The sequence below is a fragment of the Callithrix jacchus genome, chromosome 21 (assembly GCF_049354715.1).
Source record: "Callithrix jacchus isolate 240 chromosome 21, calJac240_pri, whole genome shotgun sequence".
Lineage (NCBI taxonomy): Eukaryota > Metazoa > Chordata > Mammalia > Primates > Cebidae > Callithrix > Callithrix jacchus.
In genome coordinates, this window is record NC_133522.1 from 38,779,622 (window position 1) to 38,796,405 (window position 16,784).

Here is a 16,784-nt window from a genome sequence, read left to right on the forward strand (position 1 = left end):
TCCCAGCTACTCAGGAGCCTGAGGCAGGAGAATTGCCTGAACCCAGGAGGCAGAGGTTGCAGTGAGCCGAGATCGCGCCATTGCACTCCAGCCTGGGTAACAAGAGCGAAACTCCGTCTCAAAAACAAAAAAAGTTTAAATTTAAAAAAGATTCGTTTCTCCATGAAAAATAAAAGTGGAATAATATGTAATGAGTAAGGGATAACCAAAACTTGCCACATATAGACAACAAGAAAATTTTAACAATTAACAACATTCATTTTTCAGTGGCCCATTAATCACAGAAAAATTTAAAAGCTACATAAAAAGCAATCTAACTTATGTATTAGAAATATATTTCAATTCACTCATGGATCCGACATGCTTTTAGACAGAGTAAAATTTGTATTAACTGACCTAAGAAAAAAACACTGCCGGCTGGGTGCAGTGGCTCACGCCTGTAATCCCAGCATTTTAGGAGGCCCAAGGCTCATGGATCAGTGAGGTCAGGGATTCGAGACAAGCATGACAAAACCCTGTCTCTACTAAAAATCCAAAAATTAGCCAGGCTTGGTGGCACATTCCTGTAGACCCAGCTAGTTGGGAAGCTAAGGCAGGAGAATCACTTGAACCTGAAAAGCAGGGGTTGTAGTGAGCCAAAATCACACCACTGTATTCCAGGCTGGGTGACAGAGTGAGACTCCATCTCAAAAAAAGAAAAAAACGCTGCCCTCACCCTTTTTTTTTTTTTTTTTTTGAGACAGAGTCTCATTCTTGTCACCTAGGCTGGAGTGTAGAGACGTGATCGTGGCTCACTGCAACCTCTGCCTCTTGGGTTCAGGTGATTCTCCTGCCTCAGCCTCCCAAATAGCTGGGATTACAGGCACCTACCCACCACACTTGGCTAATTTTTATAATTTTAGTAGAGACACAGTTTCACCATTTTGGCCAGGCTTGTCTTGAACTTCTGACCTCTGGTAAGTCTCCCTCCTCGGCCTCCCAAAGTGTTGGAATTACAGGCGTGAGCCATGGTCTCCAGCCAAAAACACTGCCTATAAAACTCATGTACTTATGTATGTTTAAAGAATTCTCACTGCCATGTTTTCATGGGAAAGAAGTGGAAATCAGGTGGAGCGTGGTGGCTCACCCTGTAATCCCAGCACATTGGGAGGCTGAGGCAGGAGGATCACTTGAGGTCAGGAGTTGGAGACCAGCCTGGCCAACATGGTGAAACCCCATCTCTAATTTAAAAAATACAAAAATTAGCCAGGTGCGGTGGCTCACGCCTATAATCCCAGCACTTTGGGAGGCCGAGGCGGGTGGATCACGAGGTCAAGAGATCGAGACCATCCTGGTCAACAAGGTGAAACCCGTCTCTACTAAAAATACAAAAATTAGCTGGGCATGGTAGTGCGCACCTGTAGTCCCAGCTACTTGGGAGGCTGAGACAGGAGAATTGCTTGAACCCAGAAGGCGGAGGTTGCGGTGAGCCGAGATCGTGCCATTGTACTCCAGTTTGGGTGACAACAGTGAAACTTCGCCTCAAAATAAATAAATAAAAATAAAAAATAAAAAATATGAAAATTAGCTGGGCATGGTTATGGGTACCTGTAATCCCAGCTAATTGGAAGGCTAAAGGCATAAGAGGTTGAACTCAGGAGGCTGAGGTTGCAGTGAGCCAAGACTGCATCACTGTACTCCAGCCTGGGTGACAGAGCAAGATGCCTTAAATGAATGAATGAATGAGAGGGAGAGATAGTAGGCAGAAATACAGAGAAACAAAAGTGTCCATGAGTTGTTGATTGTGGAGGCTAGGTGACATATTTCTCCAAATAAAATGTTAAAAAAAATTATTCTCACTACATTATTTGAAATACTGGATAAATTCAGAAAGGAGAGATGATAACTCTGGCCAATTATCTTGAGAGAGCCAGAAGCTACTGGATCCCTAAGGGATCAGAGAAGTACTTTTCTCTAATTACCCTAGACCAGAAGTGCATTAGCCAAAAGTTCAATAAGCATTTGAACTTTTTTTTTTCCCAGACAGGATTTCTCACTCTCACCCAAGCCTGAGTGCAGTGGCATGATCAGAGCTCACTGTAACCTGAAACTCCTGGGCTCAAGTGATTCTCCCTCATCGGCCTCCCAAAGTGCTGGGATTACAAGTGTGAGCCATGGTACTTGATCAATTTGGGCTTTTATAAAAACTTCAAAGGGAGTAATAAGTCCTACAACCTTTAGAATGGCCCCATAGCCCACTCTTCCCAAGGCTCTCAAACACTCATCAAATAATAAATATATAATAAATTAAGAAAAGAGATTAATTCCAAAATGAAGGCCTCAGGAAGGGTAAATATTGTTATACCCTGCCATCAATGTTTTCCTTACATTCATCCTAAATAATTTAGTTTTAATATTCTACCCTGTTGAAACTGCAACTATTCTTGGAAAGTAATAACTTTGCTCTTGCTCATTATCACAAAATTAGTTAGGAAATATTTAAACCTACATAAAGCCAGGAGGTAGTAATATCCTACAACTTTATTCAGATAACTTAACTCCTTCATTATTTTAGCTCTATGCATGTTTTCAAACTTCTTTTACCTGACAAATTCACGCATGATTGAAGAGAGGCCCAACCTATAACTTTTCCTCTTTAAGCTACTGGAAGGTAACAAAAATAGAAACTGTAGAGGTGGCCTATTTATAGACTATAAAAAACACTCAGTATAAATGTATCAGTTATTCTCTATCCAAATTTAACATATCAATTGTGCTCTATCACATTATTTGACATCTTTCACCTTTTTTTCCGGAGTGACTTACTTTTATAATATTATGTCATGTGAAATAACTGGCATTATTCAGGATTGTTGTATTACAACCTCATTTCTCAAATTAGAATTTAAGGCAAATAATAAAGTATTAGGATCAAGCTATAAAAATTCAGATGAAGACATAAACATTTATTTCTTAATTTTCATAAATTGTGGCTCTAAAAGAGAAGCTTGTTAAATATAGAATAGTTATCACATGATAGTCACACCTGTTTTGCTAACTCCACATCTGAACAGGAAAGAAACAACATTAACTTCTTATCCAACACCAACAGGTAACTTAAATGTCACTTTCATTTAACATTAAAAGTATTTTGAGGATTAAATTTAAATGTAACTTTCTCTAACTTCTGATGAATTATAATAATTTAAGCTAAATAATAAAGTCATCCAAATGAAAGGCCTACTATCCAACGTCAACATTCTGCTGTGGCTCAAACCTTCCAGACTAAGAATACACTGTTCTTCCCCAGTTGATACATAAGAGTAAGCTAAAGAAAGTCAATAAGAATGTAAAAATAAGACTGCAAATTAAAATGATCTTTCTAGAACCACAATTTGCCTGTGGTTACATGCACTGCACTTTGTGGTGAGTTTATTTGCATGTAGGCAGCACTTTGGTAAAGAACCAGAGAACCTCCCATGTAAGGATCCTAGAGATCGTGTAATCCAAGCTTCTCATTTTCAGAAGAAAGAGAGTAGAGGTTAGATGATTCACCCAGGATCACATAACTAGCTGGCAGTAAAGCCTCTTTCCATTTCATCATACATAAAGAGAAAAGTTATTTTAAAAGGAAAAGGTTCCCCTTATAAAAGTATTTAAAATTCCAGCTCAAAGACATTAAACTATCCAAATTAATGTCCTATTTAAATGGCACATTCCAATCTTGGTGACATTTAAGGAAAAAAAAAAAAAACCCTTTCATTTATTTGAGCAAGTATTTACTGAATGCCTACCACACACCAGGCCCCTGACAAAGTTCTAGGAATATAAACAGTCAGAACTATGACACCTTCTTAGGAATCAGATTAGGAAGACAGGTATTATATAACCATACAAATGCAAAATTATAAATTATAGTGAGTACTATGATGGAGTTCCAATAGATTACAATAGGAGAACCTAATTTAAAATTGTTTGCTGGAGGAGGACAGTGATTAGAATAAGCCCCACTGAGGAAGTTACCTTTATGGTGAAACAGGAAGCCTAGCCAAATAAAGAGTGGAGGTAAAAATGTTTCAGGCAACATACATATATACTGTGATCCAGCAAATCCATTCCCACGAATATATCCAACAGAAATGTGTATGTATATGTACCAAAAAACATGTACAAGGATGTTCATACTTGTGTCATTTATAATGTATGATAGCAAAAACTGGAAATAAAGCAAATGTCAACAAAACAGCTAAATATTTTAATATTCATGAAATGGACACTGCAACAAAAATGAATAAATACTGCCACTTGCTACATCGATGATTTCCCAGATATCAACATGGATGATTTCATTGAGTGAAAGAAGCTGGATACCAAAGAATACACAGAGAATGATTCCATTTATGTTAAGTTGAAAAACATTCAAAACTATTCTATGATGTAAGAAGTCAGAACAGTGATTATCTTTGCAGATCATGATAAAGATAATTGGGAAGGAGCATGAGGGGATTACTCTCTGGTATGCTAGCAATAATGTTCTTTTTCTCAACTCAGTCGTGGTACTAAGGGTATGGTCATTCTATAATAATATATGAAGCTGTATGTTTAAGATTTATATGCTTTTCTACATGCTATAATTTTAAAGGCTTATTATTTTAAAAAATATATATACATTTGAGCAGAAACAGCATATGTAAAGACCCTGATACCTGAAAGAATTTGGTACATTCAGAACTGAAAGAAGGCCAATGAGGCTAGAACACAGAAACCAAGAGGTTAAAGTAGTAACAGGCTGAAGACAATAGCAGAAACTTGAATTTATCATAGGTCATCTTAGAGTACAGATTTTAACTTCAGTGGCCAATCATGGAAAGGTATTAGGCAAGGGAATAATAAGATCTAAATTGTGGTTTTTAAAAGACTGGGAGGTAGATAGGTTAAGTAGAAGCAGAGGGACCAGTTAAGGAGGCAATTATAATGATCCATGCAAGAGACAACAGCATTTTGATTGAAACAGAACCAGCTAAAATGGTGAGAATTGCATGGAATCACAAGGAAATTAAGAGGAGGAGTTGACTAGATTTGGTAATAGAATGTGTGAAACGTGAGGGGAAGAGGTGTTGAGGATGACTGTTGTTTGAAACAGCTGGGTAGACGGAGTGCAATCTATTGAGATAAGGGAGACTGAAGGAATATCAGATTTGAGAGTATGCAGTGGTTGATAAGACCAACAACACAGTATCTATTCCAACTCTTCCTTATTTGGTAGCTACCAGTTTGTGATACTATGGAAACCTAGCCAATCACAGAACCTTCTACCTTCTTCTACCAATGATCTACCTCATCCAAACAGCACATGATATCCCTATAGTCATTTTTGGTTCAGGAATAAACAATCCAGTGTAAGGGGAAGTGCATTTTCATTTTGTAAGTTCTAATCCATTATCTTAGTTTCAAAAAGCTGGATCTCAATTGTGTCATCCAATATAATTATTCAACTTAGCTCTGCATCAATCCCACATCACTTTGCTACAACTACAAATCTGAAAACTCTACTTTCTACCCCATTCTACAAGAGAACTGATAAAACTGTGAAACAAGATAGGCCAAGATACATTCCCGATGCTAACCTAGGACAGACAACTAATGAGGACAACCAACTAGAAATTTAATTATAAGATTTGCAAATTTAAAAGTAAAAACAAAAAGAGGCTGGGCGCAGTGGCTCATGCCTATAATCCCAGCACTTTGGGGGGCCAAGGTAGGTGAATCACTTGAGGTCAGAGGTTCAAGACCAGCCTGGCCAATATGATGAAATCCTGTCTCTATTAAAAAGATACAAAGATTAGCTGTGCGTGGTGGTGTGTGCCTGTAATCTCAGCTACTCAAGAAGTTGAGGCAGGAGAATCACTTGAACACAGGAGGTTGAAGTTGTAGCGAGCCAAGATGGTGCCACTACACTCCAGCCTGGGCAACAACATAAAATAAAATAAATAAAAGAAGATTCATTCTACCTATACTTCACACATGGTCCACAGGATATTAAATGACTTTGTTTATCTATATTTCAGCAACCCATTCAACAGACTACAGCAATCCTATGGTCTTCTAGTGAACAGAGTGTAACACGACTCATAATATTTACTGCTAAGAGCTAGTTATATAAGTAAACACATGTTTATATATGAAAAGTTATATAAGACTATAATGAAATAGAAACAAAATTTTAATAACATTTAACATATTAAAATATTTAATGTTTTGAGACAACAAAGGTTTTTTTAATTTTTTTTTCTTTTCACTGACTCAGTTCACCCAAAATTATCCAGGAATTTCAAGGGTCTAAAATTTTTTCAATCTGAACTGACAAAGTAATGAGTATCCAACCAAGAAGAATTTATATGTCTCTCCCAGTACCACATTTATTCTACGTGCCGAATTAGTCAGTAATTTCACTGGTTCAGTAGCTATGAAATGCAACCCAATGTGAATGCATATGCTCACATATGTAACACTACAGATCAGCAATGGCTTATACTTATAAAATCTATTTAAGCTGGAAAAAGATAAAATACAGATTCTTATTAACAACCATTAAAACACTCAAGCAAATTTAAATTGTCACCAGTAAAAATACAATATGCATTTTTTAAAACTATACTTCCTTTTGATACTCTTAATTACAAGGCTAACCAATTGCACTAGTTCATTCCACTCTTTATTGCTTCTTTCACTTCGTATGCTTCTTTCAAAATTCCACTGATTCAGACTTTATGATCTCAAAAGTTTTGAAAATATTGGTGCTGGATGCTAAGAAAGGTAATGCTATAATATTAAAAGGCTAGCCATTATAATTAGCTTTTATTTTTTCAACCTTTGAATGTCTGAAAAAGTCTTTACATCTTCATTTGCGGTTGGGCACAAAACTCTAGGTGGATAGTTTGGTTTGGTTTCTTCCTTCCAATACTTTAAAGACGTTCCCAATGTCCTCTGGCTTGGACTGCTTGTAAAGAAAAGTCTACTATCATTCTTACCTTCACTCTTCTGTATGTGTGTCTTTTTCATCCTTGGGCTATTTTTAAGATCTTCTCTGTATCACTGGTAAATGGTAATCTGATCATGTATTTGGGTATAGAGTTCTGCTTTGTATTCATTTAGCTTCTTGGATATGTGGATTCATAGTTTTCATCAAATTTGTAAAACTGCCAGCTACTGTTTCTTCAAGTATTTTTCTTCCCTACCACCTTCTTTCTGGGATCCACATATTCATGTATACTGGGCCACTGGAAGTTACCCTGGAGTTCACTGATGCTCTTAGTATTTATTTATTTTAGCTTTTTTTCTCTCTGTATTTTATTTTGGACAGTTTCTATTACTATGTCTTAAAGTTTGTCAATCATTTCTTCTGCAAAGTCTAATACAGTAATCCCTATCAGTGTAATTTTTTCATAATATTGTTATTTTCATGTCTAGAAGTCTAATTTGGGTCTTTCACTTTTTTTTTTTCTTGGAGACAGAGTCTTGCTCTGTTACCCAGGCTGTAGTGCAGTGGCATGATCTCAGCTCACTGCAACCTCTGTCTTCTGGGTTCAAGTAATTCTCCCTGCCTCAGCCTCCCAAGCAGCTGGGATTACAGATGCCCACCACCACACCTGGCTAATTTTGTATTTTTAGTAGACATGAGTTTCACTATGCTGGCCAGACTGATCTTGAACTCCTGACCTCAGACAATCTGCCCACCTCCCAAAGTGCTGGGATTAACGGTGTAAGCCACCACACCTGGCCTCTTTCACATTTTTTGTATCTCTTCTTAACAAGTTCATTTTTAACTCTACTTGTTGAACATATGGAGTGTATTTATAATAGCTGTTTTAATGCCCTTGTCTATTAAATTTAGCATCTGTTTCTACATTTGACTTTTCTCCTTATGAGGTGTATTTTCCTATATTCCAATAAATATCCTTAAACTTCGTTCTGGGATACAGTTCTTTGGAAATTAGGTTACTTGGAAACAGTGCTTGCTTTTAAGCTTTGTTACAGAAGACTGGAGTAGAATTTAGTCTAGGACTACTTTGCCCTTATTGAAGCAGTATACTCTTTTCATTACTCAACCCAATTCTCCATCAAGACTTCTTGTTCAACATGAACTATTCCCAGCCCTGTGCTAGCTCCAGAAATTTTTCTGCTTATTCCCTTTTTGGTGATTCTTTCCCTGCCTCAAATGGTTTCCTTACACACTGGCACTGATCAGTACTCAGCTGAAGTCTCAAGCGGAGCCCTCTACAGATCTCTTTGTGCAGCTGTCTTGTCTCTAGTACATAATCCTGCGATTCTGGCTGCTTTGGCCTCCCCATATTCCCTACTCAGGAAGCCTATCAAGCTTTGTTTGGGTGACTCTTCAGCTACTAAGGCCTGGAAGCTCTCCAGGCAATAAGATGGAGCATTGATAAGGCCCACCTCATTAGTTTCCCTTCTCTTGGGGGTCAACATCTTGTCTGAAAATCATTCCAATTATTTTGTTTATTTTGTTGTTGTTAATTAAGGTAGGAGGGTAAATCTAGTCCCTGTTACTCCACTATGGTCAGAAGCTCCTGTTATAGTCCTGAGCTACTTATGCTTTATAGGACAAATTAGAGCATCTGATAGACCTGAGATGATGTATATAGTCACAAAGTTTTACTACCCAGCGAGAGTGGAAGTTCTGCCTTTCCTTTTTATTTCCTCATAGAAAAGTTAAGTGGGGAAGAAATGAAAGCACTTAAGAACTACTGGTTTGGCTCTAGGTTAACCCAGAATTTAAAAGTTCAGTTGATTTTCTTTTTAAAGAGTTGACATTTAAGTTACTTTCTATTAAATATGTACATTTCTCAGAACACAGGGGCATGTAAGAAAAAAAATAAGTATGCACCTTCCAAACGTATTTATAAAAAGAAAATGAATTTTTGCAACCCTAACATAAAATGATATATAACAAGTCTAGATTTCATGAATTCTCTCCTGAAAAAGTCAACTATAAAAAGTCACTTCTTTCCTCAACTTGCAAATTTTTCTTAAAAAGAGACAGGACACTGCAACTTAACTAAAGGGCAATCATGCTGAGAGCATTTGGCAATTAAAAAAACAACAACAACAAACTATATGCACTGGCATTTCCACCTACTACATTTATCCAAAATTTGAGAACCTGACATTTAACTTGGCCCAGCAAAGAAACTTTGTTTTTAATGACTTAACTGTAAATTAAACCATATCTCCTCTAATATATTAATATGTAAGGAAAAACACAAGTGTATAGTTCCCCCATTAGAAAATGCTACCAGTTATACCCTTAACCTTAATGCCTTTCCTTCTTTTCACTCTTCATTCCCCACCCCTGAAAATAATAGCCACGAATTATACAGTAATACAATAATAGCCTCACAACAGCACAAACAATAATTACAGTAAAAAAAAAAAAAATCAAATGGTAGGACTACGTCACTGGAGTAGTTATGTTTCCAATCCTCAGTTTCCAAATCTCTGAAACGTGGATAAAAGCAAAATCTGAACTCAATGAAATAAAGTGTGTCAAATGCCACCGCTCTTGAACTGTGTGCTGAGATGCCCCATGGCACTACAGAAAACTCCCAGGGAAGCTGCATATTTTAAATAGAAGGAAACACTGAGATTCTCAACATATGTTGGAAACCAGCCAAACTATTAACCTGAGGTGCTTCAGAGTTGTCATATTAGATGGCAGTGCATTCCTTGGATGATATATATTAGTGAAACTGGGTTTTTGCTGGTTGCTGTGATAAATAAAAGCAAGTGTCACTTGAAAATCAGTGTGGAACAGGAAATGAGGAGGGCAGTATTCAATCTGTTCCAAGGTTTGAAAAGCTATTCAGGCCAGGCACAGTGGTTCATGCCTGTAATCCCAGCAGTTTGGGAGGCCAAGGTGGGCAGATCACCTGAGGCCAGGAGTTCAAGAGGAGCCTGGGCAACACAGTGAAACCCTATCTCTACTAAAAATACAAAAATTAGCCAGGCGTGGTGGCAGGCGCCTGTAATCCCAGCTACTCAGGAGACTGAGGCAGAAGAATTGCCTGAACCTAGGAGGCAGAGGTTGCAGTGAGCCGAGATCACACCATTGCACTCCAGCCTGGGTGACAAGAATGAAACTCCATCTCAGAAAACAAAAAAAAGAAAAGCTATTCAGTGCTCAACAGGCACACACATCTCATTAGTAAACTGTGGTTATTTATGAAGAAAATAAACTTCCTATTTTTTCTGTATTATTTTTTTCCAAACAGCTGCAAAAGTTGTTGGGACACAAAAATTATTGGACCTAACTATTTAATAAACAGAACTAAGAGGTATTGTTTGTGGCCTAGGGGTGTTGTGAAAAACTTAATGAGATAATAAGGCCGCCATGAAACAATGAACTTTAAAAACCTCTGGTTTAATGTTGTGACTGGCAGAGTAAACTTCCAGTAAATGGTAACCATTATTACTTCACTATGATTAGTCCTTTAAACTGTGCAGTTTATAGAAAAGAGAGTATATTTCATTTTCTGATAAAGATCTCAGAATGTTGTCTTATGACATAAATTCAGTATTATATATAGTATTATGACTTATGTTGTAAGAAAAAATTAGGTGGACAAAAAATCTCATATGGACAACCTGGAGGAAAACCAGGTCCAGTGATATGGCCTTGCTATTTATAAAATGCATGATTTGAATCCTAATCTGACTCAAATTATGCTACTTGAAAAGCCTGAAAATAATCTTACTACTAGACAGATAAAAGCAATTCATCCTTACTCCCATGCTAGCATGTAATACAGAAAAAAGCAAAAGCATTAACCTTAAGAGTTAGGAATCTATAGCACCACCTTACATCCCCATGTATTACATAGAGATTCGTAACTTGTTTTTAGAATTATCCTCCATTTCCCATATGCTGACCTTCTCTTTACTCCATTTTCTATTTAGGATATAACTAGAAAATGAATCATTCACTTTACTGAAGCCTGAGATGGGCTGTAAAATAATGACAGTGTGAACTGAATGCATGTATGTCAGAGTGATGCCTCGTCCTTCCCCTGCGAGTCTTTGTGTACATGTGTATAAACTGTAGAAAGACTAAGAACAATGAATTGTACACAAAGCTGATCTTTTATCTCTTAATAAATTGCTTCCAGGAAGAAAGTATGTACTGTTTATAACTTGCTAACCATCACACTAGCTGCTTAAACTGGTGAAGATGCAGCAAACTAGTCACAGAGCTCACTTGCTACACTGAACCACTGCTCCAGAGACATCAAATTGCAATTTAATCAAACATTTGCTGTACAAGTAATTTTCAAAACTGAGTAATGCTAAAAATGGGTACACTACTAGAAAACATATTAACTGTTATCTAAGGGTAAGAACTATTTAGAAGGTGTTTTAAATAAATTAATGCAACAGAATAAATCAATAATAAAAGTATTTTCTATTTAAAAAAAGTAATTTTGAAGCAAATTAATAGTACTTATAGAAGTCTTAAATGACATTTATCATACACATTTCAAATTGGCATTTCAGAAGAATCTTAACAATGTAGGTAACAGTTATTGGCATCCAGACACAGAAACCTAAGCACAATTCCTTATGATATGAAAGGACTGTACTCAAAGTGCCACGAGAGTATCAGCACTTGGTTCAGCCTGAGAGTTTCAAGAAAACTACTTAGTAGCCCCATAAAAGACAGCATCATTAAAATTCCGAAAACATGGTTAATTTGGGTAAAATCTGCAAGCCAAAAAAAAAAAAAGCAATCCCCTAACCTATCATAGAAAGGCCTATATAAACTTTGCTCAGTAATGAGCATCACAATCTAATTATATCAGAATATCCAGGGGACTGGAGCTCAGACATCAGTATTTATTTGTAAAAGCTGCCCAGGTGACTATAACACTCATGATGTCAGCACCATGACTGATTCAAGCTTAGAATCCTATCGACTTAAAGACAGTCTTGAGGCTGCATTAGTGAACACTTGGGTCCCTAAGGGGATCCATGGTCTGAGACTGCTTTCACTTGTAACCTTTTGGTATGTGCTAATAACATGAAAGATAAAATTTCATTTCTGGTATCTCATGGCACTTTGGCATAAGCCAAGAAAATTAAGTGACTGCTAATCCTCAACACCGTATGCTGACTAAAATGTTTAAATTGTTTAAACTTTATGCTTTAAAGTAAAGCCAGGATAACTAGAGACCTGAAATCAGGAACTTTCAGTACATAAAGACCAAATCCGGGCCGGGTGCGGTGGCTCAAGCCTGTAATCCCAGCACTTTGGGAGGCCAAGGCAGGTGGATCATGAGGTTAAGAGATCGAGACCATCCTGGACAACATGGTGAAACCCCGTCTCTACTAAAAATACAAAAAATTAGCTGTGCATGGTGGCGCGTGCCTGTAATCCCAGCTACTCGGGAGGCTGAGGCAGGAGAATTGCCTGAACCCAGGAGGCGGAGGTTGCGGTGAGCCGAGATCGAGCCATTGCAGTCCAACCTGGGTAACAAGAGCGAAACTCCGTCTCAAAAAAAAAAAAGACCAAATCCTGCTAGGGTCACTTTCACCACCTATTTTCAAGAAAAACACCTACATATGAGCATTTAGACAACAAAGCCAGCACCTAAGAAGTATGCATCTTGGCTGTGAGCAATGGCTCATGCCTGTAATCCCAACACTTTGGGAGGCTGAGGCAGGTGGATACCTTGAACCCAGGAGTTTGAGATCAGTAGGGCAACATGGGGGAACCCTGTATTTACAAAAAACACCAAAAAAATTTATTTGGGCATAGTGGTGTGTGCCTGTAGTCCCAGCTACTTGGGAGGCTGAGGCAGGAGGATCAACTAAGCCTGGGAGTTTCAAGGAGTTCAATTACAGTGAGCCGTGATCATGCCACTGAGCCTGTTAGTCCCGCTCAGGTCCTACTTAGGCCTTCTTTCTTCATGAGACTCTGCCCCACCCACTCCTGGTCACCTTTGTCTCTACCTTCTCTTCATTTCTCCAGAACTTACTTTGTATCTCAAGGTGCATACTTCCTTTTTGCTTTTATTTTTTGAGATGGGCTTAGATTAGAAAGGCAACACTCCAATCTTGGAGGAAGAAACCTTGGTATCACTGCAAACTGAAGGCCAAATTAATTTAAAATGTCAAATGGCTTAAGAAAGTTTCTTAGCTTTTAAATATTAAGTATTACTATAAAGTTTATAGTAGGAAAGATAATGACATTCCAAGAGATTAGACAATCATTTATATTAGCTTTATGGAAAGAGGCAATATTCCAACTACTTTTTTTTCTTTTTTGAGATGGAGTCTCGCTCTGTTGTCCAGGCTGAGTGCAGTGGAGGGATCTCAGCAAACTGCAACCTCTGCCTTCCAGGTTCAAGCGATTCTCCTGCCTCAGCCTCCTGAGTAGCTGGGACTACAGGTGCGTGCCACCATGCCCAGCTAATTTTTTTGTATTTTAAGTAGAGATAAGGTTTTACCATGTCAGCTAGGATGGTCTCGATCTCCTGACCTCATGATTCCCCTAACTTTAGCCTCCCAAAGTGCTGGGATTACAGGCGTAAGCTATCATGCCCAGCCCTGATATATTTTTTTTTTCTGAATTATCCACAGTCTAAATCTAAAGAAAATAGAATACTTAAGACAATATTTTAATATTCTTTCTCCTCAGAATGCATATTAATGCCAAAATGAACGTTTTATGGCCTTTTGGTAAAAACAAACTCATTATTTGGCATAAAAGATGGCTGCTGGAGGTTTTGGAAATATGGTTATTCTTAGGTTTCCTAACCTTGAAGTAAAGTACAGCAATAATCCTAAAAACTACAGGTAATACATAGTTTGTAGCTGAAAATTTGACTTGCTATTATGAGTAAATACAATTAAAGAAACATTTATAATTTATACAAGATTTACAAGTCAGGTAATGTCACCAAAAAACACAAGCAGCTGAAAAATGCTTCCCATATGAAAGCAAACGTTCGCCCCATCCACTCCCCAATATTTTAATAAGAATTCATCAATATAAGAATTACGCTTATAGTATAAAAATATGTGCAATGGAAATTAATACTGTACCAAGGTATAGTTTGGTTTAAATATTAAAAAAAAGCAATTAAGTTTGTACTGATTGAGGATAGCCAATATTATTTACACTTATTTCTTAGAAGACCTAGAGCCCCTTCTCCTTCATTCAAAAAATATGTGTACCAAATATATATATTTCTTATACACTGTTCTTTGCTTAAGACTTTTCACTATGTCACTATCTTTTTCCCCATCAAGATGCAATTATACTATTTTAGTCAAGTTAACACTTTAACTGATATTAATATTCTAAATGTAAAGAGTGTGGTCTTACGTGCTTCATTTACTGAGGCTGGAGAAAGCTTACTAGTTTAAGGTATTTAAGGGCTTATATTTGTAAGTATGTCTTTCAAATACTATTTTTAATTTATAAAGATATAATCAGTAAACTAATCCTAACACAGCAAAACCATAATAAAGAACAAGTAATTAACACTTGCAAGCCTCTAAAAAATATTATCACATCTGAAATAACCCCAAACTGGGATTATCTGCCTAAGTCATACATATATATATTTTATATATAAATATATATAAAATCATATATAATTATATAAATATATATAAAATCATATACATATTTTTTTCTTTTTAATTTTTGAAATGGGGTCTCACTATGTTGCCCAAGCTGGAGTGCAGTGGTGAGATCAAGGCTCACTGCAGTCTTGACCTTCCAGGCTCAGTGAATCCGCCTACCTCAGCCTCCTGAGTGGCCGGGACTAAAGGTGCGCACCACGAGGCCAGACTACTTTTTGTACAGAAAGGGCTTCACCATGCTGCCTATACTGGTCTTGAACTCCCCGGCTTAAGCAATCTGCCCACCTGGGTCTCCCAAAGTGCTGGGACTACAAGCATGAGCCCCCACACCTGGCGAATCTTACATAAAGAAACATAGTATTCAAATTAATTTTAATTTCATCCATCTGCCCACAAGGTAACTCAATCTCACTAACCTACCTTTTTTGTGTGTGGTAGTCTTTTTCTTTAAATTAAGACTATCAAAATACTTTTAAAAATAATATGAAATCAATCATGTATCTCACATGAAATCCCAGAGGTTGTTTACAATTCCCTTAATGAAAACATAACAGCCATAACATACATACCCCAACAATACTGGATAATATTAGATCATATCTACTACTATAACTAACCTACATGTCAAGCAAGATCTTGTATGGGTTTATGTGATATGATACAAACTGCAACAATATTTCTTTGAAAAAAACATTTACTTTTAGAAGTAGCAGCAGAACCCAAGAAAGCAAAATCCTGCAACCAAAACCTGCATCTCCCTGCATCCCCTCAACAAAAACCTGTTAACAAAAAGTTTGCAGGAAAATAAGGTTGATTAAAAGGAAATATAAGCATAATCTGCTAGAGGAAATACAGTGAAAAAGTTGTCAGGCTCTTTTCTAAAAAATGGTTGAATCTGAATTATTTGAAATCAAATCAGAGACCATGACAAGTTGAGTTCTAACAGATGACTTACAGAGCACAGCAACAGCCCCAGACTCGAACATGAGACATTCTTCCTTATGCCTAGTTTCCACTATGAGGCTGAAAGGTGGGGGGTCCAGTTTGTGATAGATCCGGAATCCTTTACTGAACGCCATTCTCCTTTCTTCGGAGGCAGCCCTGTGAAAATCAAGCAAAGCAAAGCAAATGAAGCTGATGTTTCCTTCTGCAGCAAGCACTGCAAAGCATCCAGAAGTCCCTCCCTGCCAGGTTTTGATGGGGGGTTGGGGTGGGGAAAAACAGCTCAGGGAGAAAATGGCTTATTCCAAAAGATAAGTCGTCACTTAATTTTACCAAAAAGCAAGAGGAAAAGCTACCAATTATCACACCAAGGCAAGACAAGGTTTTAGCACTGTAAGTCCATCAACGGTTTGGTTAAGATGAATTTCCTGTTTAATTTATGCTTACTGAAAGGAAAAATTTTGAGCGTATTTCGTTCGGAGTTGTTTAATCAGCTTCCTGCTTCAAGATCTGTCATTACGTTGAAAGGGAACCGATTCGGAAACTTCAAGCAGTTCCTTAGAGGGGAAAGGAGCGGCGGTGGGTAAGAAGGGTGACAAGGCTGGTTCAAAGCTCCTTAGGGGGCAGGAGGAGGTAAAGGATTATCCTACGCGACAGGCTCTCCTGGGGGTGGCGAGGAAGGGCAAGGGAAACCGCACAGGTTACCGCCGCCTCCCCTGCCCCGGGCTACCGCCGGCTGGGGGGACGGCAGGCGGGGCTGAAAAATACGAATGGCCACCCGGGAAGAGTCACGACTCGGGGCACCGACCCTACTCGGGCTCCTCAGGGGTCCCGGGCAGTCGACCGCCCAGGAAAACCGCTCTTTCTCAGACAGACGGAGGACCGGAGCAGCCCAGCCCCTCCATTTATGCGCCAGAAAAGCTACCCCGGCTCCCAGGCGGATTCGGTTCGTTCCCGCGGGCAGGCTGACAGCCGCTGTCACCAAAGCTCCCTGCCCGACTCGGCACTCGGCGCCCGGCACACCCGAGGTCTCCTCACAACCCCGCCCGCCCTCCTGCACCCCGGCCTCTCGAGGTCGCCCCTCACCGCTCCCGCTGAAGGTGCGGCTGCGGCGGCTGATCTCCGAGACGTCCGCCCGCCCGCCCGGCTGCCAGTGAGTCTGGCCGCGACCGCTCCCCGCCCCCCGCCGGCTTGCTCAC

The 16,784-nt window shown here is 38.6% G+C and overlaps 1 protein-coding gene across 50 annotated transcripts in view; it reads right to left on the reverse strand.

Moving 5' to 3' along the window:
• The window catches only part of SYNJ1 (synaptojanin 1), an 88,209-nt gene that overhangs the window by 71,011 nt on the left and 414 nt on the right, over positions 1-16,784 (reverse strand). For 25 of the 50 annotated variants that reach the window (XM_078358464.1, XM_078358490.1, XM_078358489.1 and 22 more), the window contains exon 2: positions 15,599-15,744. In XM_078358464.1, coding sequence (XP_078214590.1) covers positions 15,599-15,744 — 146 coding nt within the window. Of the gene's footprint in view, positions 1-15,598; positions 15,745-16,032; positions 16,332-16,671; positions 16,757-16,784 lie in introns of those variants that run through there. The other 25 variants (XM_078358462.1, XM_035282974.3, XM_078358493.1 and 22 more) reach the window with 2 other exon arrangements.